Source organism: Hippichthys cyanospilos, chromosome 9 (genome assembly GCF_059441005.1).
Source record: "Hippichthys cyanospilos isolate Australia breed blue-spotted pipefish chromosome 9, RoL_Hcya_1.0, whole genome shotgun sequence".
Lineage (NCBI taxonomy): Eukaryota > Metazoa > Chordata > Actinopteri > Syngnathiformes > Syngnathidae > Hippichthys > Hippichthys cyanospilos.
This window is the reverse complement of record NC_142377.1, coordinates 3,826,314-3,849,085: the sequence shown is the minus strand read 5'-3', so window position 1 is coordinate 3,849,085 and position 22,772 is coordinate 3,826,314. Positions and strand designations below refer to the sequence as shown.

The window sequence follows — 22,772 nt, the reverse complement described above, 5'->3', positions numbered from 1 at the left end:
TGTTATGGGGTATCTATGTTGTGGCTGCTGAGTTTTGACTCGTCCTGTGCTGCATAAAAGTCACCACACACTTCTCTAAAATGGTTCTATTACCTGTGATTAGGGAACATTGTTTTGTCACTCAAAGGGCTACTCTTAATGATGCGATCTAATTCACTTGATAATCACGATGATCTCTCGACGCTGCCGTCTGTAAACGACTAGTTTGAGTAAAATATCGAGGCTATAACAGTTTTACCTCTCCGACAATGCCTTTCAGCATCCAATCTGTAAAATTGTGATTAGTATTTTGGCTGTACTGTATGATGGTAAAAAACACACACGCGCACACATTTAGGTAGTCTAAAATATTGAGAAAATAGATATTTGTTGGGCGTTCATTGTCGTTGCAGAATTAACAAATGTTTTGCGCGGGTTCGAAAAATTATGTAACTAATAAAACAATAAATACATCGCTAATCACATTATAATGGAACTCTTGCTGACATTAGACATTAAGACTTTTTTGTTTTGTTTTGTTTTGTTTTGTTTTCCTTAGCGCTTGAAACTTGACACAACTTGCTTATTGTTTCTCCACGGCACCGTTTCAGAGTGACATTCGTCCCTTACTGTTGTGCGTACGTGTGCAACATGAATTTATGCCCTCCAACAAGAGTTGTCATTCCAAAGTCATGGCGGTGTCAGAGATGCTTAAAACATTACTTTATACGGTTAATCACCTTTTACAACAAGAACAATACAGATCAGCTCTGGCTGTATTGAAAGGCTTCCGAAATGGCGCTGTGTGAGTGAGCTTATTCAATGTAGCTCGAAATACTTTCTGACAAGTTGTTACTGAGATGACTGTGTTCTGATGTTTGTTTGATAGCGTTACCTTAATTCCTACCATATTGTGTGTCCCAGATATGGAGCTAAAATCAGAGCACCACATGCATTTGTCATGACTTTTTTATTCCGGAGTGGCAGGTAAAATCTCTCTCTCTCTCCCTCTCTCTGTCTCTCTCATGCTACTTTTCCAAAGTTTTGTACTGTTATTGTTTGGTTTAGTTTGGCTTCAAAGTGGTGCATTGATAAAATAATTTGTATTACTCACACCAAAAGAAATACAACAATGGAAGATCTCAATGAGCTTTCATTTACTTCACTCAGAGATTTTTTTTTTTTTTTATCCCAGAGAAGACTGTGGGAAAGCTTTAAGTGCACCATAAGTGTACAGGGGGAAAACTATGGCATATCAGGAGTGTCCAAATTCGGTCCTCGAGGGCTGGTATCCTGCATGTGTTCCATGTTTCTTCCCCTGACACAGCTGGTTCAAATCATAATCTCATCAGCAAACTCAGCAGAAGCCTAATTGGTTGTCCTGTTTGGACACCCATGCTGTATATGGTTTATTGCGAGACTCAATTCTTCCAAATCTGATAAGAAAAAAAAAAGGCTCACTTTGAATTGGGCAGATTGTTGCAATGACGGCTCCGCCCCCTGCAGGCAAGTATGGGTGCACGCATGGCATTTTGACAAATTGGTTGCACTAATAGCCTACTTGCTATACACTTGGAATACTGTATTAAAAACAGGGAAACCAAAAACATGTTTGGATGTAGTTTTTGATTAACCATGAGCAGCACAGGGACACTTTAACCATGCTTTGGTCACGTGGGGCTGTCAAACATGGTCGGTCATGTGGACTGATTGCATAGAAAAGGTTAATAGGGTTAACCATACAAACTGATTCAATAAGTCAGGAAAGTACTGTACCTGGACAGATAGAAAGAGAGACAAAAATTCTAATTTCGCAATATAGCACACCTCATGAGAGAAACGTGGGGTTAAGCAAAGTGTATTGTTAAATGCTTCAGCACACAAAGATAAGACACTGCCGCTAATTTAGATAGAAAATGAGCATTAGAATAACATGTAATGCACAGCTTCGTGGATATATTGTGTTCTGATAGTTTTAGTATGGGCATGTAGGCATGTTTTGAGCCCACTTCCAAAGCATTTGAAGCAATGATTGATTGTGTGTTGTGTGCTTTCTCCCCCAAAGTTTGGCAGACAAACTCAGAGCCATTTTGAAGGCCACTTACACACACTCGCAGAACCTGGCATGCTTTGTGTTTACATACAAGGGACTGCTGGCCCTGCAGAAGAAACTCCAGGGCCACAGTTTGCAGTCACACTCCTTTCTGGCTGCCTGCGTAGGAGGATGGTTGGTGTTTGGTGACAACAACAACATCAACAGTCAGGTATGACATGTCCTTTGTGCTTCTTTGTCTGTTTTAAAAAACATGTCACAGAATTTTTGGGACAGAATATGTTCCACGAGAGCGTGTTTTTTTGTCCCACATAGAAGATCATGAAAAATTAATCAATCTGTTCGAGTTGTACTGAAGGTGTTATTACCTGTCCAGGTGCTGATTTAAATAACTCCCAACATTCCAGTCATATAAGTATTAAGAGAACTGTGGCTACATCACTACCAAAATAAAGTAAATATTACTCACCTCTCAACTTCCATAATAATGCCAAAACAGAGTACTTATTCTTTGTCTGAAAACTGTTCACACTTGACTGTATAATACAAGTAAAATAAATTTAAACTACTCACACTTCAACTGCAATAAAGTAAAGCTACTTCTTGCTTTGAGATCGATAGTCGAACCATCCATCGATCCGCCAGCCAATCGCAGGGCACACAACGACAGCCATTCACACAGAGCATGTTTTTGGAATGTGGGAGGAAGCCGGAGTGGCTGGAGAAAACCAGCACGGGGAGAACATACAAACTCCACACAGGAAGGCCAGATGGATTGAACTCGGGATCTCGGAACTGTGAGGCGGATGTGCTAACCAGTCTTCCAACATGCCACCCATTATCGAAGTAACATGAAGTAAAATTACATTGACTGAAACTTGAACTACTCACCTTTCCACTGCATGACAAGACAAAAAGTAGCATACATACATTAGACTTTACAATTCAACGAAAATAACGAGCCGCTACTCATACTTGAGTCTTTAATAGAACTAAAATTATGTCTTTTGAAACCATCTGACAGGGGTCACATAAACACCAAAAAAGAAGACGACAATTGTGTAAATCATTTAACTAATCCGCGATCAGATGTCTCGGGAGATATGGTGGCGTATCACATCACCTCGACTGATCTGCCGTGGTTCCAGATCAATATGTACTTGCTGTCCCGGATCCTGTTCGCCCTGTCGCGGCTGGCCGTTGAGAAAAGAGTGGTCCCGCAGCCTAAACGGGACCCCTTCCCGCTGTTCGCCACGCTGGTGTGGGGGGTAGTCTTGTGGCTCTTCGAGTACCACCCGCACTCTCTGCAGCCGTCTTTGCAGTCATCCATGAACTACCTCTACCACGACAGCGACGTTTGGAACGACATCTCGGATTTCCTGCTTTACAACAAGTCCAGGCCTGCTGCTCACAATTGAAATTTTTTTATGTGATGACCACTTGACCTGAATACGTGGACGGGGATAATCCACGCAAGGACTCTGCTTAAAGGGGACTGTATATAATTTATGTGATGTGAATGCTTTTGCCACAAAATTAAAGATTTATTGAACTGGGCCTTTTCTTTCCGATTGGGTTCCTCTAAAACCACAGTTCTTAAACCTTTTCCCTATGTACCGCTAAAAACAAAAATGTTTCCTCTATTAATATCACCATAACGACCAATTGATAACTCTTTTGTGGGAAATGTAACTCATTTCAGTAGTTTAAGGCAGTCAGTAAAATTTCTGCAGTACTTCTTTTTATTATTTTAATAATTTTAGCATGAATGAAACCTCAAGGATTGTGACTTTTACATAAATAGTGAATTTCTGGCATTGGCATTCTAACCATTTTGAAAAAGTAACTTCTTGACTGTACTCTGATTTGCTGAGATGCATCAGTATCATTCACGCATACTTTGGGTTCTGCGTCTCAAATGGAAAAAAAAAAAAAAGCCACAGTGTCCATGTATAAGCATTTAGATTGTCATAAATAGCAAAACGAATCATAATTGAAATACAAGTCAAAATTACATAATTAGATTTTGTCTTTTACAAAAATGGTGGTTGAGTAATCACGCGCTACTTTGTAAAAGATAGTCACCTCAAAATGCAAACAAAACATGCATACATATCTGCACTACATCCACAACACGCAACTTCCAAATGGTATACGTACAGTCGTATATCGACAGCATGCACCAATAAATATCCAAGTAACATATTCCCTAAAAACAAAGAAATTTGTTAACGTTATTATGTGAAAGTATAAATTTGAAAGTAAGAACTGCCTATAGTGAGTGGATACATCTGGTAGTTCAAAGTAAATTAAATGTAATATAATTGTCGAATGGATTCTCTGCACAGTTGTAAGATATAATTAAATCAGATTGGTTTCGGTAATGGCTCGCAACTCCTGAGAATGAGAGCGTGTGACCTGAAAGCATGCTGGAAAATCTTGTTGTGCCATAATTGATGCGCTGTTAAAAAAAAAAAAAAAAAAAAAACGTAAAAGTTGGGTGATCATGCTTACTCACACATGCCAGCAAGTTGATGTTGCCCTCCAGCTACGTGATCTAGAGGCGTGTACATAGTGACGCCAGTGTATGTTTTCATTGGTAACTACAATTCAAGACAATGTGTTCCAATTTTCTATGAATGGAATGCTGGAGGTGGGTGTGGCCAAAGCATTTATAGCTGGAGTAACTCACGCAAATTTTGTGTTTACTGTTTAGACGAAGTTGAGGTAAGATACTGGACATCTCTCTGTTTGTCTTCTCCGAATGCACACGCGTTTAATCCTATTAATTTTCTGTGTCTACCAGCAGATTTCAGCATGCAACAAATTGACTTGAAAATAGGGGAGAACCTGGAGCGCCACCGGACTGATGGTTTCATCCATTCCAAGGCTCTGGTGGTCCGAAGAGGGGCACCGTTTAAAGTCGACCTGCTCATGAAGGATCGCCCTTATGATGCCCACACCGACACGCTGTGGGTCAAAGTCATGCTTGGTAAGACATTTTCCCTCTTGTCATCTACAGCACTATGGACTTTTAAGATGGGGGTTAAGGCTAACAGTCTTAGGGCATCACGTTCCGTGTGTTTTGACTCAAGTTATAAAATACAGTTTATTGCCCTGTGAAGGGAGTCTAATTTAGAATGCATTGCTGTGAAATAGTATTTCCCAGATTTATGATTTCTTTTTTGCATATTTATCTCTCACATAGGTTTCTCCTTATTAAACCAATGTCATTAACCAATTGACACAACTCAGTGATTTTAAAATGCAGTTTTTAAGTTATGTTTACATACACTCACACACACACAGGGCATATGTGCACGTTATTTCAAACCTGTAATGCAGTATAATTACTTATTACTGTTATTTTAGAGTAATTAGTTACATTACAATATTGCTGTATTTGAAATGTAATGCTTTACACTACTATTGCATTACCTTTATATTACTCTCACCATTCTAACTGGAAATATGGATTTAGCATTCTAACTGTAGCTCATTACACTCATTACACATCAAGTGAAAGGTTGGCTTAAGCCTAAAATCATTACAAATCAATTAATCTGTATTGTATTGTAAACCTTTAATGACAAGATACAATACCGTTATTTTGTATTTTAATCTTAGCCACACAGCATTGTTAATGCTGTAGGCAAAAACATTTAGTGTAATTCTCAATGTCAATGTTAATAATCTAATTCAAGATCAGTTGGCTAGGTTAGAGACATATTTTTCAAAAATAGATAGTTTCAGTGGGGCAACATTAGCAGCTAGCCTACATCATAGTTAAGGTGTTTAACGTATTGGCTAACATGAGTTTTGTACGCTTCAACTTGATACACATTGACAAGAACTATTTATAGACTATTATTAATAGGGACTGTACAGTGAAAATGAGTTTTAGCTTACCTTGTCATTATTGATAGTTGCGACAGGGCTCTTGCTAACAAGGTTTCCTAATGCTGGCGAATCCATTGCGGAAAGCGGCAGCATATCTCCCAAGGAATCTTCTAACCTCTTGATGTCGAAGTGTCATCCCTCCGCAAGAGAGTGCAAAAATGAAACATTTTACACCACTTTCAGGCTAAAAATGCATTGTAATGCATTACGTTATTCTCATTTGTAAATTACATTACTTTTGTAACGCATTACTCCCAAAACTGTGGATATATATACATGCACACACACACACACACACAATTTATACTCTAATTCTCTCTCCTATCAGGCCACCTTTATGTGACCATGCCCGTCTCTGTTACCGAAAACTCCCCTTCATCACGTTGGATGGCCTTTATTGACCCCAAGGGCCTGGACGTGACCAACCCATCAGTATTCATCTGTGCCCCTGCCTCGGCCTCGGTGGGCTGCTACCGTTTCAAGCTGTTGGCATTCACTCAAGACAAGCTGAAGTTTCGCGCTTTAGGCAAATTTATTCTGCTCTGCAACCCCTGGTGTCGTGGTAAGTCACACATTTTTATTTTTTAATTCTCTATATTGTATGATTTTTAATAAACTAATATGGGACATGCAAATGGCACAGTCTCATATTGGCATCCTTTGCTTGAAATAATATTTTGATCACCTATTAATGTACATGAACAAGTAAAGTCTTACAGAAGGCAGCTTTAGCACATTTCAGACAACTCAAAGTGCTTCAGAAAAGCAAAGGCCTAAAATTTAAGGGCACATGAATAATGCCATACCAGAAGATACACAAATACCATTATATAGTACCTTAGTTATAAAATATCAGTGCAGTACAACAAATGTGAAATAAGTAAACTGCCTAAACAAATGTTGTACGTATTCTCAGCTGACAGCGTCTACATTCCCTTTGAGGACCAGAGAGAAGAATATATCCAGAATGACTCAAGTTTGCTCTTCATGGGGACGGCTAACAATATAGTCTCCAGACCGTGGTCCATGGACCAGGTATGAAAGTACAAAAGTGCACTTAGTATATCTTGGGTGTTTAGAGTCATTCTTCAATCTTGATGTTTGTGCCTGCAAAGTATGAGCCAGACGTCCTGGAAGCGTGTCTCAACCTGCTAAGTGTCAGCCCTCAGCACCAACACAATAAGAGGATGGACTATCTGTACCGTAACAACCCAGTCTACATCAGCCGGGTTGTTTCAGCCATGGTGAGAACACAATTATACTCACCCAGCATCGACGGGTATAGCCTATGACTCATGACTCGCAAGTGACGACACGGACGTGACTGCAGCCCATAAAGCTGGAACGCTGTCTGCTGGAGTCGAACAATGTGTGCAGGAGAAACCTGCCAGGCAAAACATTCTCAACGAATTTAAATGTAGACGAGGGAGGGGAACATAACAACAAGAACAAACAAACAAAATCAGATTTTCATGCAGCATGAGAAAAAAAAAATCTTTTTATACTGACTTCGGTGAGGAGACAGTAAGATAAAGTGTTCATAAAGAATAAACATTTATAATTTATTAATTAATTTCTAAACATATATATATATATATATATATATATATATATATATATATATATATATATATATATATATATATATATATATACACACACACACACACACACACACACACACACACACACACAGTGTACCCCCGGTTTCCGACGTCCCAGCCTTGCGTTTTTTTTCACGTTATGATGACCTCTTTAAACCATTTTTCAACAATATTTCCAGCTGAATGGCAGTAATTGAGCCTGACTTGGGCTAAATTTGACACCTATAGAGTGCACTTCTCAACCTCCAGTTTGGTAGCATTTACAAAGGGACAAACAGCAGTGTTGCATATTGAAAGTCATCATGTTTTGATAATCTATTTAATATTTTACCCTCCTAGTGTTTTTTATATTTTTTTTTCTTTGGTATCACACATCAAAAACATCAAAAAGCCAGATTCGGGTCAAAAATCTTCCCAGGAGGTTAAATGTGTGATGTTGAAAAAAAGAAACCTAAATAAATACATTTTTAGAGTGTGCAAAAAAACAACAAATAGATTTCAGAGCAACAAAACAAAACCCGGATAAATGACATCCAGAATTTAGCAAATCCTTCTTCAATAAGGGAGACAGCAGCCAAAAAAAAAAAAAAAAAAACCCATCCAAAAACAAATTTATTCAAACCTGGTCAGCTCACTTCAGTGACATTAAAAGCAAGATTGATTGATTGCTGAAAATTCATGAAAATGCAGTGGCTAAAGAAAAATAAATGACAAAGAATGTTTGGCTAGACCCAACTCCTGGAAAAAACAATTAAAAGCAAATGAAACATGCTAAGGCAACCCAACTGCCTTTTGAAAACACTCTCTATAAAAAAAGGACTACTTTTAGAGTCCTTTCCTTGCCACTTCTCCCTGACAGTGTGAAGGAGTCGAAGGTTTCATCTAATTTTACTTGTGCTTAACACAGATCAACTGCGAGGATGACCGCGGCGTGCTGAAAGGCAACTGGTCTGGTGACTATAGCAGCGGGGTCCACCCGTCCATGTGGACCGGCAGCGGAGACATCCTGAGGAGCTGGGCTCAATCCGGTTATCAGCCGGTCAAATACGGCCAGTGCTGGGTGTATGCCGCAGTCATGTGCACAGGTGATTACTCACGCCGTCCGTTAAGAAGTGCAGCGTTTTGTCATCGTTTGAGGTAAGCCTGATTCTCATTTTTCTCTGTTGCAACATTCTCTTTTTCAGTCATGCGTGTCCTTGGCATTCCTTGCCGTGTTGTCACCAACTTCAATTCTGCTCATGACACCAACGGCAACTTGGTCATTGAAGAATTCTACAGCGAGACAGGAAAGAAGCTAAAAAGCACCAAAGACTCCATATGGTCAGTGGAGAACCAAAAGCGTTTTTCATAATCGGAACTGGCAAAATGTAGACTAACACAAGCCGCCCCATCCATTAGCTTTTTCCTTTTTCCTTTGCCATTTGCTAGAACACAACACATACCTGAAGTTGAGGGCATAATGCTCACGCTCAATGCAAAACATCATTAATGGGCTTTAAACAATTTCATCACCTTTGCAGTAGTTTGAACGTAAACGGTATGGCAGCACATGGAAACAAAATAATAAGAATACCCACAGGCATGGATTTCTTTCTTAACTGCTGCTAAAAATGACAAATATTAACCTTAGATGAGGCCATCTTCTTTGTGTATTTATACAAGTTATTTTACTGCCCTCTAGTGCAAGGGTTCTCAAACTTTTTTTCAGTCAGGCACCCCTTTTGGAAAGCAAAATTTCCCAAGGACCCTCATTGCAAATGTTTGTGGAAACAAACAAACAAACAAAAAAATCATAATTATATTTAGACCCCACTGCTCTAGTGAACAGCGTGTGTGCACACTCGATGGAGCACCACATCACGTTCGTATTAGTGAAATTGTTTCATCGTTCTAAGAATACAACAAAAATATCCACCGCATCCAATTAGAATCTACAATTTAGCAAGTCGACATTTTGCTGGCGTTAATCATGGACATAGAAAACCCTTTTCTCCTCCTCCCCCAAAGAGGAAAGGCTAACCTTATCGATATACTGCATTGACCAATCCCAAACAGGAACTTCCACGTATGGGTCGAGTGTTGGATGACTCGGCGGGATTCGGGCGGCGAAATGAACGGCTGGCAGGTTCTGGACCCCACCCCGCAGGAGAGGAGCAGAGGTTGGCAAACTAATCCAAAATCTCGCCCATAACCTCCCCATTTCGCAATATTTCTTCTTTAAATCCAAACTGTTTTTTTAACTTCACCAGGCGTGTTCTGCTGCGGCCCGGCTCCCGTCAAGGCCATCAGGGAGCGGCGGGTCGACCTCATCTATGACATCCCCTTCGTATACGCAGCGGTGAACGCTGATGTCCACACGTGCGTGGTGAGCCAGGGTCGCGTGGTGAGCCGCAGCGTGGACACGGAGAGAGTGGGACCTCTTATCTGTACCAAGGCTGTGGGTTGCCCCAGGCTGCACAACATCACCGGGGACTATAAAAACATCAAAAGTAAGATCTCAAAAGGCGACCATGGTTGTTTTTCCTCTTTCTGTTGCTAAAATGAGATTGACACCTCTGATCTAGTATACAGTATATACTTTAATTACGTGTTTAGACATCATTGCTGGTTTTTGATGCGAGATAGTTAGATTGTTTTTTTTTAAAGGAATCTGTGCAACACAACATGGTGGTGGTGGTGGGGTGGGGGGGTTCAGTTTACACGAGTTTTTGGACATTGTGGGGTTTTTTCAGGTTAGCCATTTACTTGTAGGGAAAAAAAAGCCAAGTCACATCTTATTTTCGGGTGGGTCATTCATCCGAAATTAAGTAAGAGATTTCTAATGTTATTGCATTTTGCGTGTTTTAAGATTTGTTTTTTGGATTATTAACAGTTGTTCTCCTCCCAAAACAGGCCCCTTTTCAACACTCTCATCCAACAGTTCCTTCCGCTCAGAGAGCTCCACCCTAAGGCGAGGCACAAGTAAGAACTGCCGTCCAAAATAGGTCTGTGACTGTGACGTTCAAAACGCCAACCTCTTAGTTCACTGCTTGATATTCTAACAGGCAAGTTGGCTGCCACTCTGACACTGGATAAAACACCTGTGGCCGGCGCTGTCATCTACTTCACCTTGAAGGTCATCAACAGACAGCGCGTGACCAAGATGATGAAGGTCCACATGAACGCGCAGATCAAAGAGTACAACAACAGCAATGCAGAAACTTTCTGGGAAAACCATGGCGTCGTACAACTCGGCCCCTTGGAAGGTAGGACACTCCTTGTATGGTAGTCATTGATTAATTGATTGGTGTTTACAATTGTACTTTGACTTTTAAGTTTAATTGATATAATGACACTCAAAACACTTACTGACAGCACGATTTAAAAGGATGTATCATGTATCTTGAATTAATGCTTCAATTAAATGGACATTGTGCTGCTCCTTTTGGTTTGTGTTCATCTTGGCCAACAGAGTGTAATAGGTATCTGATGCTAATAGGAAGAAGATCGTCATAATTACCATGCGTTAATGTTAGTTGTTTTTATAAAGAAGATAAATGATATAATCCTGACTGAATAACAAACGTAATCCATTGTTTATTACAGAGTTGTTTTAAAGTGGGGGGTCTGGGACCCCTTTTAGGAAGCAAATTTTCCAAGGACCCTCCATTGCAAATGTCTGCGGAAACAAAACAAAACAAAAAAATCATTGAAGGCAGACATAAGTACCCTTTTTGTTCTGCAACATATTCAATTTGACAACAAGTATATTTGTTAACTTTCAGCTATACTGAAGTTCAGAAAATAAAAATTGCAAATTGCACACCTCCTTATTACAAAGCGGGTGAATTTGCCCCAAAAAGTTTGCTGCCAGTTATTTAGTCAAACAGCTTTATAAAATAAAATGCCGCCTTAGCTTTGCTGGTTACATCGCCTCGTTAGCAAGCAATTGTATACGCAAAACACTTTTTTAAAAATTTAAAATGTGTTACATTTGTTTTTTTTAAATACATATAAGGGACATTGTGTAAGATTATTATTATTTTTTTAGCATACTTTGAATGAGAATGGTTGCAATCATCTTTACGATCTGCTTCTTGTTGCAAAGATCTCAGGGGAGCCAATACAATAATAATCATAATGAACAGATCTTTTCAACATACGAGAATGTCCTTGCGTCTGTGTTTGTGCGTGTGCAGAGAAGATACTTAAACAGCAGATCCTTCCGGACCAGTACGAGGATGTGGTGGGGGACGACCTGGTCAACCTGGCGGCAGTGCTGGATGATATGGCCACACATGAGCGCGTGCTTGCCTTCCAGGAGTTTAACGTGGCCACTCCAGAGCTCATCATTCAGGTACACACACATGCAGTTTTTTCATCCTATCGACATCATGTATTTCCTCGCTTCCTAACTTTAACCTTAATCTTAGCCTCACCCAGTGTTTCTCAAATAGTAGGGCGAGGCCCCCTCGGGGGGATGACCCTATGGAAAAAGATTTGTTTTTGCCATGTGAAGGGTAATTGTGATTAAGATAAGGATTGGCATCTTTTTTTTTTTCCAGGCACTTTGATGCCCTTAGTTATTTTTTTCAATTTTAGACCAAACTGTAACCTGTATAAATGCTGTAAAAATAGGTAACAGTTGTTGGAAGTTGGTTTGTAATGCTTTTTTTTTTGTCAATGTTAAAAAGGATACCGTTTTTTTGTATACTGATGCAATTTTTATAGATAATCTTTTTTATGGTCAGTGTGGCAAGTGGGGGGCGCGAAATGCTTTTTCTTTCCGGGGGTGTGGGGGGGTCTGCAAAATTTAATTGAGAAGCACTGCTTTAACCTCACATAAGCTATAACCTGTATTAACCCTGTAAAAAGTCAAGTTAAAATTTGGTGAAAGTTGTTTTAAATCGCATTTTTATTTGGTTAATTTTAAAAAGGATACATTTTTATGTATACTTATTCAATTTCATAGATAATGTTCTCATTTATAGTCACCAGAGCGAGTGATGGGAGGTAAAATGTTTTGCTTTGCCAAAAAACAATAGTTCTGAAGCACCGCTTTAAGAACACCACAAATAAAGGCCCTTTTTCAGGTATTACACTTTTTGAGTTGTTTTGCGAAAACAACCAAAATATTGGCTCATTTTGTGCAGGACAACTTCAAAATTTGGGTTATTTTATATAAACAGCCCATAAAATTGGCTTCAGTTGACAAAAATATTACATTGGTTATTTTTGAACCAACAGTTTTCAGAGAGTATTGTTTCCTGATGCTTATTATTATGGCTGGTAATAGTTTGGTCATGCCGTTTACAAAGCTGAGCAAACCATTGCTTTATCTTCGGCATTATCTTAGTTTTTTATGACGCAGAGCATTAAAAAAAAACACACGGGGTGACCATCATATTATGATTTTTTGATGAATGAATTGGCTTTCTTCAGATTGAACACGAGGACAACCTAGTGCTGAATCGGGAGCAGAGTGCCAGCGTGACCTTCACCAACCCGTTCTCGCATCCCGTAAGCGGCGTTCTGAGCGTGTCCGGCGCCGGCCTCCTCCAAGGCCACGCCAACTTCAGGTAAATTGCCATTTTCTCCTCCTTTAAATTCATTTAATACAATAACCACCAGGACGTGGATTTAAGGAGATTTTTTTCCCTGTTTTTCTCAGGATGTTGCCACTGCGTCCAGGAGGAAGTGGAGAGCAACGCATCGTCTTCGTCCCGAGCATGACGGGAACTAAGATGCTTCAGGCCTCTCTGACCCTCTCAAACAAGTCCACGGTCAGAGGATTCAAAATGGTCTCCATTCGCAGACAATAGATCAAAATGTTTTGGACTTACCGTCAAATGTGAATGTAATCCCTGTACACTTGAGATTTTTTTTTTTAAGAATTATTATTGCCAACCTGTGATGAAGTAATTTTCATTTATGTTCAATTATTTACTAAACTGTATATACACTACTTCAACTCCCAACTATTCGTGATGGAAAAGACAAACTAAACACTTCTTTTAATCTTGAACCGTTATTGACCTTAAAATGATTAATTTGTCATTCAAATGTATTGTATTTGTTTTGTATGTTTTTTAATTGTAGTACTTTTTGTCACATTATTTGAACTTTGAAAGGAAAGCTAATTAATGAAATAGTATTTAAATCAATATTTTTGTTTCTATTTAATTTATATGTGGGCAAAATAATGTAAATTTCATTGTATATATTTTTCTGTCATCTTTTAAAAAATACTTATTTATTTAATAATTCATAACGTATATACAGCAGAAATAAAAATGTATTTTTAAGTTGTGATTTATTTCATGATTATTTAATAAATTTAATAAAATGTATATATCTTAATACTATAGTCATTCATATTTACAGCCATGAACATTTTATATATTTTTGTCATTAAATGTTTGTATAAAAGAAAAAAGTAATGAACATCTTTTTATCTTAATTTTCAAAATGTCGCACGATAAATAATTTACTGATAACTGCAAATGAGCATTCAAACAATTATGAGTATGGTAAATGTGTTTGATTAATACATAAATGCATATTTTAGTTAATATTTCAGTAATTAATTCAATTACAATTACATATATATATATATATATATATATATATATATATATATATATATATATATATATATATATATATATATATATTGTTTTGTTTGTTGGCAAGCCGGCATATTAATAAATGATAAAAATGCATGACAAACATGTATTACATCAGTCATGTTGGCGCAAGCGCTGGTGTCTCATGTCTCATTTGCCAACCATAGCGCCTTTCATATCTTGAATTTTCTCCTGTTTGTTCGAGACAATTTTTTTCTGCCAAGGTGTTTCGTAAGCTGAATTTCTCATAACAGAAATTGGTAAGTAGAGGTAATTAATTTAATGACTCAATTGTGTAAGTGTTTGGCTAAAGGAGGTTCTAAAAATGACTGGTTATTTAGAACGGCGAAAGTAAATAATGAATTAAGTACAAAAGTTAGTGATTACTTTAATACTTATTACCCAAAGCAATAAATGTGGTAGTAAGGTGACTTTGTGTATTAAGCAAAAGTATGGCGAAGAAATGTTGTCCTCTATCGATGCAATTAACTTATTTTTATTTTATTTGTCTATTTGAACCATGTGTCGAAACAAATTGAGCACAAAGCATTATATACACATCATGGTAGCTAAGCTGACAGGCACATGCGTGACTTTAACAGTCAGTCTAATTTACAAAAGGGTTGATTAAGTAGAGGAAAGGAGGGTTAAAAAGCACAAACATTTACATCCTGAAATGAGGAAGCTGAAGCAAAAGAAACTTCTCACATCTTCCATTTTTTGTTATTGTTTTTTTTTTAGCAGGCAATTTCATGACTGACAATAAATAGCTCACATTTAAACCGGTAATAATTTTCATTGCCTCTTTCTATGATGCTATTTTTTTTTCCCTTCTAACAAATATATATCATTATTTGAGGACTTCAAATAAAGGTTCAAATCAAGAGATGCCATTCTTTAAACTGATATCATGTGAATTAAAAAAGATGCGAAAGAAAATAAAAGACATTTTGAGAAGTTCCCTCCGGTTAGCGCTGAAGCTTTGGTCCTCTAGCCGCTTATGGTCATTTTCAACCGTCAAAATTCCCGCCAAATTGAGTCTGAAACTCTTATTTCATTGAAGAGTTCAAGCGTTTCAGGTGATGATGGGGGCGGTTATGTATGTGAGATTGTTGGCGCCCTCTACAGGTAGTCCAGCTCAAGTGCATGGCTCAGAGCCTCCAGGTCAGCCCGACACGACACCCGCCAGAACGGCATGTTCTTCTGAGGATGCAAAAAGGAAAACATTTTCGGTATCCGGTACGTACAAAAAAAAATTTCATAGCGCAGTTATCGTTAAAAAAAATCATTGTCATGACACACAAATGCCAAAACCACTATCAACAGCAGATTATGAGGAAAACCTACCAAAAACTCCATTAAGTACATTCTAACATTAGGGAAAAACAAATCCCAGAAACAAATCATATGAATTTCCATGTAGTGTCAAAATGAAGAAAAGTATAGGAATTTCTTTATTCAATTTAGATGAATTTGATTTAGAATTCATATAATTAACATTATTGCAGTATGTATATTTGGGTAACATTTAAAGTCAAGAACTTTTATTTATTTATATTTATGGTTCAACATTAAAAACTTGGATTACAAAAAATTAACATGTGAAATATTGTAAATTTGCATAAAAAGTGACTCGAAAAGCCAACCCAGAAAAAATGTTACCTCTATTTTTTTAGCATTAGCTACAACAATCCCATACAAGCAAACTACATACAGTGTAGTGAGTGTATGAGTGTGTGAGTTGTATTTTTAATATACAACATAATAATGCAATAAAATACCAATCAAATTTGAATGTGTGCCTCACCTTCTTGGCCACTGTCTCCTCTTCGGTTCCATCTCCTATCACCACGTAGACGGCTCTCCTGCCAAACCTCTGAGAGATGCGATCGAAGCAGCTCTCCTTGCCTGCCACAGGCATGGTTCACACGTTGTCATTTGAAGAAAACATTGAGGATCTCTGTTGTCATTTTTCCCCGACTCACCGATCTTGGTGGCGCTGTAGATGTTCTCTATAGGAAAGGCGGCTCCCAGACCATACAGTAGTATTTTGGAGAGAGCCGGGACCAGCTGGGTGGTGGTCACTAGCACGTTCACGCAGTTGGGCCTGAGACCACAGATACTGTGCTCATTTTATTGCAGTCAGATATCAAGCACTCAACATTCATCATTTACTCTTTAGGGTCCACAACAGCCAGTCCGTGGCCCGATACTTGTCTCTGGATCAACTGGTCGCACCCGTGTAATTGATTTGGCTTATCCTCTAACAGTTCATTGATTAGTGCTTTGTTTTGGTTGATTTTTGATTTTTAGCGCCGCTTCTGGCCGCTGTTGATATTACATTTTGTAGTGAGGAAGGGCGGTGCGGCTTCAGTTGACAGCAGTCAGTATCTGTTGTCATGTTCTCAGTTGATTATGCCTGTGTTTTTAGGTAGAGTTCTGCTGCCGTCACAAGGGGGCAGAATCACCGGTCGCACACCTGATTACCATTGTCATCGAGGCCTTTTTAAGTCAACCGGTGCACCCGAAAAACCCAGCCTTTATCTCATATGTGTGTGTGTGTGTGTGTGTGTGTGTATACATGTATAACAAGGCTCGCCATGTGAAAGTTTACCATTACGATATTACTTTCGGAACGAATTAATTTTGTAAGTAGAAGTACCACTATATGCGTTGAGCATTTTTGTTTGTGCCGGCTATTTCCCTTTGGTATATGTTAGCATATGCAAACGTTTTTCATTGATAAGTACTCATTTGCATCCAATTACAATTTTGTATTGAAATGAATAGCATTTGTAATTAAATGGTATGATTGATTCAATCAAGGTAAATTGTGTACATTTTGAGGCGGCAGCCTCAAAAGTATTTGAGCTTCAAGCGAGCTGATAGCGCCCATTAGTTTGTCGTTAACAGTGAGCTCATATTTTATGTGCAGAAAAGTTGTGTGTGTGAGTTGACCTGGTGCTGATGAGAGCCAGAGCCTTGAGCGCTTGTGTGAGCCAGAGGTCGGTGAGGACCTCCATCTCTCGCCTCAGCTGGAGCCACTCCTCCCGCTTGGGGCTGCCCAACAAACCTGACCACCAGGAGGCGGCACAAGCACAAGCAACATGAGAACGCTACACAGTTGGTGGAAACAATTGAATGGAGTTGCAAACTATTTTGTTGCAAGACACGTCATATGTAATTACGGTTCATTATGGCTAATGCCACTGTAAGACAGGTTTCTATTTGTTGTCCTTTGTGTCGTCTGTGAACTTAACAAGTTATTATCCCAGGTCTTATTTATTTACATAATTGTAGGCAAAATTAGCAGTTATTTAACAGCACATTTTCCCAAGTAGTTGGGGTGTTTTCCTGCAAATCTTTGATGAAATGTCATCCTTTGGACAGTTTATCTGTAAATGCAATGTAAATATTTGAGCTATACTACAGAATATGGTCCTCATACTTTTTGAAGTGCACTGCAAAAGAAAAATTAAAGAAGGAAAATGTAGATTACTAATTTGCTTTCCTCAACTTCGTGACACCATGTGTATTACAATCCAAACTGCGTAGAACAACTGTAGATGAATGAATACATGACATTAAAAGGCTTAAAGGCCTCACCTCCAACATTATTCTTGTAGGCGTTGTAAATCTCCTTGACCCTCCGGTATCGAAACGCCAGCTTCCTCATCCAATCCACCCCTCCGTGGACCCCCGAACTCAGGCACAGGGAGCCGGCCCCCGCTGGGCTCTGGAATCCGTCAGTTGCGAAATTGTATGTGCTACAATACAAACAGGCCACGCAATCATTATTAAAGAACCTTCAGTTCAAAACAACTCTTCTTTAAGACTGACTGAAATGGTTTATGATACATACCATAAAAGCACATTTCTCCGTGCACAAGTCGACCACGCATTTAAGTCGCCCCCCTACCCTTTTTACTTCAATTTGGATGAATTTCACAAAATGCGATTATTAGGTCTGCCCCTGACTTGGTCCAATTAAAACACATGTTGTGTGTGATTAAAATGATAAATTACGCTACTTTTATACGCATTTCTAACATACAGTTATGGTTATGAGGGGAAGGAGAGGCGGAAATGAGACAAGTGCAAGGCAATGTGCGTGTGTAGATGCAAATGCTGAAACTAATGTTGCAACAATAAAGCAATTTGAAGTTTCAGTGCTTTATTTTTCGACAGTGTTGATTGCGATATCATATAAAAGCCCTCATCACTATCTGACATGCCAAATAGCTCCTCCCTTTTAAATCCCGGCCATCCTCTCCTTCTTGCTCGTCATTTGCGCAAACCTCCTTGTTACTCTTCCACGGGTAGTCATATTGGGACCCGTCCAATTTGTTTGAAATGGAGGTCTTTGGAGATGATTTGCTAATCATCTTACTTGGGATGTTCTTTACCCACGTGACTGTTCTGAGATCAGAGCGTGGAATGTTGCCCTTCGCTATTCCTCCCCCACACCTGCCGACATCTATGCCGGCTTGTTCAAGCACATGTCCAAGGGCTTCAAAGATACAACTTAAGCCATCTATTCCTTTTCATAATCCGTGAAAGTCCCTCAGAAAAATTATCCACGCAGCCTCATTGTTGACAACAGAGAGACAAACGTGCATTTAAAGTAATATTATTCAAATTCATATATGTGGAAACAAATTAGTCTATTTTGAGTTATGCGGGTATGTCGAGCCCCCAATATGGTGCTTGAAAAGGAGGGAAAAAACTCGACTTGTACATGGAGAAATAAGTAATTATTCTGATACAGACACTAAAAATGTATTTTTTCGTTGTATTTCCCTTATTGTTCCATACAGTATATGGGGGTGCATATTAAAAACGTGTTTCATACAGGCAATACTTACTCTGAGGTCAGGTACAGAATAGACACAATAAATAAAATGTCCACCATGTGTGCAAATACAAATGAAAATCTCACAGAAGTCACAAAAAATACAAAGGGAACGATAAAGAATGAACACCAGGATGGATGAAAGTTTTAAAATGTTATAAATGGATGTTTACTTTTAATCCCCTTCAAAAACATGTAGCCTGCTTTTATACCTCAGGTCTTGACCATTGTCGTCTGACGCCACGTCGTCGATATGAACCTGGTCACATTCCTAGCAAAACACAAGGAAAACAACCCAAACATGAAATTAAAAGGGTAAGCATTCTCTAGCAAAATACAATGTTACATTACTACATAACCCCTGGGCAAAAGTTTTGACCCAACTTGGGCCATGATGTTTTTAATATTATATTAATATAAAATTATACAAAATATAAATATAATATAAAATAATATAAAATTAAGATGTTTTTTAAGATGTTATATCAAAGGAAAAGCATATAAAAAAAACACAAGGAGGCTAAAATATTGCATGGAGTGTCAAAACATTGTCAGCTTCCAACATGCCGTCCTACTGTTGAGAGCTAAGACCCTGCAGATGTCAAATTTAGCCCATGTTGGGCTCATTTACCGCCATTAAAATTGGGAATATTGTAGATTTCGGACATATTGAAAACCCAATGTTTTATCATATGCATTTCCTCCGATTTTTGCATTAATCCTTTCAACGGCAACTTACAAACTGGTTCTAATTTGTGTGTTGAGACCCCAAAACCACATAGTAGACAACTTATAACATTGAAAGCCTTTTAACGACTTAATTGAGTGGCTTAGCCTGACTCCCAAAATGCAAAGTTCTTGCTATGCATTGTGGGACTTTTAGTTGACAAAAGGCTATTATCCAAGAACTAAATGTTGTAGGAAAACGTTTATTTGCAGGGAAGCATTTTATTTCATGCATAACAATATATCTGCATATTTCCGTCTGTGAAATCTAAATTTTTTTGTTATACAACTAAACAAAACAGCCTTATATGGATTGGGCTGATTCCACTGAACATTTTGAGGGGTTGAAAGTAGAAATACTTCCAAAGCCTGGGTGATAATGAGGCCAGGGGTTAAACAGATTGTTCTTTAAAATAAAATTACAAAGAGTTTTTTGTTCAATGGTAGGAAAAACAGTAAACTGTTAGACAAGTTTGAATTGTATATAAAATTCTAAGATGTTCGACACAATACAGTACTTTTTTTTTTTTTACATTAAAGGGGCCCTGTAATGGAAATTCAAATTTTTGGAGCTTTTAACAATTTACAATGTTAATTCCTCATCCTAAACACCCCCAAAGTGTTATTTTCCCTGCCCATTCTCATCCTAAACACCCCGAAAGTGTTACTTTCCCTGCCCAAGATGATAATAAGTAACTTCTGTTCTTGCGTCACAATATAATGTCACAGTGGGGAGCCAAGGCCCTCATATTGTTTTGATGCTGCCCCCCGCACCGCGCGTGCAGTGCAAAAGCACTCTCACATTATACGAGCATCCGTGCCTATTTTATTTTCAGCTCTACACTGGAGTTGCAGAGAAGAGATTTTATACTAAGTCGGTGAAGTAAACATCAACTGTAAAACTGAAGCTGCACCATCCTTCCTCACTACAAAATGTAATATCAACAGCGGCCAGAGGCGGCGCCAAAAGAAAATAAGATAAGCCAAACAAAGCAAAAATGAATGAACTGTTAAAAAATAAACTAAATCAGTTCCAAAACATCATTATTTCGGATGCGGCCCTTGCCGCCCAGTACCTGTTGATCCACGAACCGGTAAGGAGCTGCGGACTGGCAGTTTGGGACCTCTCATTTAGGGTTTGAATATCAACTATTTGGTATGTTGCACAGGCCCCTAGATATGGCCTGTAGCCTTAACCAGCAAACAAACAAAATTAGTTGACTCGTGAGATGATTGGGTTTAATACCATAACAACATTATCTCTAACTTGCATGCTAACATGCTTCATGTGGGCTACGAGCAGGCAGACGCTACCTCATCTTCCCTGCACGCATAGTTCAATTCTCCGGGGAACTGAGCTAACACTCACTGTGCTGAGACCCCTGCACAGTCGTTGCTCTTTACGTGCTCATCAAAACATCACATGGGTACGAGGAGGCGGAAAAGCCACGCTTTTTCTCACGCTTTGAAACCTTGCGGCTTATAGTCCTGCAAGGCTTCTCTGCAGTTTTTTTATTTACTTATTTTTTTACTCAGCACCAGGAGGTAATCCATCGGTAAACAAAGGGAGACAGAAGAAGACGCTATCAAAGTATTGATTTTCAGTTTGAACCGCTATTTTATCCGTCCCCAAGGGACATTGTCCACCAGTAAAAACAACCAGGTGTGTTACTGTCATGTTGGTGTAGTATTCTAACAATTACAGCGTGTCAGTGTTATGTTTAAAATATTTTGGTGCTGCTATTATTTCTAAAAGTGCAGGTATGTTCAATCTGTGTTGAATGTGTGTTGGTCCTGTTGTTATTACGAAACATGCAGGTATGTTCAGTCTGTGTTGAAGGCATGATGTCGCTGTTACCAGGCAGTTTGAAAAAAAAAAGTTTTAAACGAAAAGAAAAATTAAAAAACTTCACTGCCATATCAGCTGTTACAACCTGTGGGTTCTAGTCCAGCGCAGCCTGTACATGACAAAATAGATATTTGTCATTGCGGTTTATAATTATTATCCAGTGCGGCTCATAGCCCAAAAAATTTGATAATTGAAAATATTTGTAAATGTTATTCATACTTTAAAGTAAAAAAAAAAAGAATGTTGGAATGTTCTGCCAACTCCACGTAAGAACTCTGGAGATAAAACACCACGTCGAGGAAATTTTACCCAAACGTTGGACGTTTGTAGTAAGATTTTTTTAATTGTAGGCAATATTTCCAAAGTCATTAGACATGATACGACATGAAGTGAAATTTAACTATTTCGGGAAATGTAATTATTTTAAAGCTTGGGTGAATTTCCAAGCCAATATAGATGTGTATCATTTTAAAAATATGGTGATGGAGTTCCATGTTGTTGGGCACTGTATTTTTCTGTATTTAAAACTGTAAACGTGAGTAATGTGATCACAGCAAAGACGAGCAGCGACTTTGTCATCATTGCTCTCAAATGTTCAAAATTCAAAAAGACCCTACTGTCTAAGCGAAATTGTAAGGAAAATTCCAATGTTAGAAAGCATATTTTTCTTGAAGTCACATTTCAAGTTTCTGGACACTGTGTTTTGTAGACAGCCTGTTTTATTTGATAATGTTGATGACATTTCAAGTTTATTGACAGCCAATTTTCCTTCAAGTTAAAATTCCAAGTAGCTCACATAGTATAACGTAATCCAAGGCTTTTTATGTGAAAACAAAGCGGGTGAAGAAGTCCTTGACAGCCTTAATACGAGCCTGTGAGTGGTGACACGGCAGAGACGAGATAATTACACCTTAAAACTTAACAGCAGTTGTCAGCCACATGCTGCTGCTTAAGAGATTTGTGTGATGGCTCAAAACAATGAGAAAAATGAAAAACGGGTTCGCAAATGGCTTAGTCCTGTCCCTTCATTTGCTCTTCCGCCCACTCCACTAATGTTGCTGTCAAGGACACACACGCATATACACACATTCACTCTAATTTGTTGGACAAGAACGCACACATCAATTCTCAAGCTAAATGTGCATCAAAATATTAATTATTATATAGGTAAAAGCTTAGTAGCTAATAGTAGTAAAAAACTTGC

At 38.5% G+C, this 22,772-nt stretch overlaps 3 protein-coding genes across 5 annotated transcripts in view; 2 read left to right on the top strand and 1 right to left on the bottom strand.

Moving 5' to 3' along the window:
• Nucleotides 1-70: 70 nt before the first annotated feature.
• pxmp4 (peroxisomal membrane protein 4) lies at nt 71-3,590 on the top strand. The gene is made up of 4 exons (XM_088422366.1): nt 71-784; nt 904-966; nt 2,045-2,243; nt 3,181-3,590. Exons 1-4 carry the CDS (start codon nt 639-641, stop codon nt 3,448-3,450), a joined length of 678 nt encoding a protein of 225 aa, XP_088278492.1. The 5' UTR covers nt 71-638; the 3' UTR covers nt 3,451-3,590.
• Nucleotides 2,114-13,820, top strand: tgm5l (transglutaminase 5, like). 3 transcript variants are annotated; one of them, XM_088422361.1, is made up of 14 exons: nt 2,114-2,243; nt 4,842-5,024; nt 6,261-6,494; nt 6,849-6,967; nt 7,048-7,176; nt 8,444-8,621; nt 8,721-8,856; nt 9,592-9,695; nt 9,786-10,025; nt 10,429-10,497; nt 10,581-10,781; nt 11,715-11,872; nt 12,958-13,094; nt 13,187-13,820. In XM_088422361.1, exons 2-14 carry the CDS (start codon nt 4,850-4,852, stop codon nt 13,335-13,337), a joined length of 2,031 nt encoding a protein of 676 aa, XP_088278487.1. In that variant the 5' UTR covers nt 2,114-2,243; nt 4,842-4,849; the 3' UTR covers nt 13,338-13,820. The 3 variants fall into 3 exon arrangements, with proteins under 3 accessions (XP_088278487.1, XP_088278488.1, XP_088278489.1); XM_088422362.1 differs by lacking the exon at nt 2,114-2,243 and adding an exon at nt 4,743-4,759; XM_088422363.1 differs by lacking the exon at nt 2,114-2,243 and adding an exon at nt 4,743-4,759 and having other exon boundaries at nt 4,839-5,024.
• An 801-nt stretch (nt 13,821-14,621) lies between these two features.
• The window catches only part of eya2 (EYA transcriptional coactivator and phosphatase 2), a 56,747-nt gene continuing 48,596 nt past the window's right edge, over nt 14,622-22,772 (bottom strand). Inside the window, exons 10-15 of the mRNA XM_088424493.1 lie at nt 19,206-19,264; nt 17,748-17,908; nt 17,100-17,214; nt 16,127-16,248; nt 15,949-16,049; nt 14,622-15,344 (exon numbers count right to left, since the gene is read on the bottom strand). Of these exons, the coding sequence (XP_088280619.1) occupies nt 15,264-15,344; nt 15,949-16,049; nt 16,127-16,248; nt 17,100-17,214; nt 17,748-17,908; nt 19,206-19,264 (639 nt within the window). The 3' untranslated portion in view covers nt 14,622-15,263. The remainder of the gene's footprint in view (nt 15,345-15,948; nt 16,050-16,126; nt 16,249-17,099; nt 17,215-17,747; nt 17,909-19,205; nt 19,265-22,772) is intronic.

Coding starts and splice junctions, on each gene's coding strand:
- tgm5l (XM_088422361.1), top strand. CDS start 4,850: ATGCAACAAATTGACTTGAAAATAGGGGAGAACCTGGAGCGCCACCGG. Junction 6,495..6,848: donor CTGCAACCCCTGGTGTCGTG/GTAAGTCACACA, acceptor ACGTATTCTCAG/CTGACAGCGTCTACATTCCC. Junction 10,026..10,428: donor GGACTATAAAAACATCAAAA/GTAAGATCTCAA, acceptor CTCCCAAAACAG/GCCCCTTTTCAACACTCTCA.
- pxmp4 (XM_088422366.1), top strand. CDS start 639: ATGCCCTCCAACAAGAGTTGTCATTCCAAAGTCATGGCGGTGTCAGAG. Junction 785..903: donor GGCTTCCGAAATGGCGCTGT/GTGAGTGAGCTT, acceptor TGTGTGTCCCAG/ATATGGAGCTAAAATCAGAG. Junction 967..2,044: donor TTTTTATTCCGGAGTGGCAG/GTAAAATCTCTC, acceptor TCTCCCCCAAAG/TTTGGCAGACAAACTCAGAG.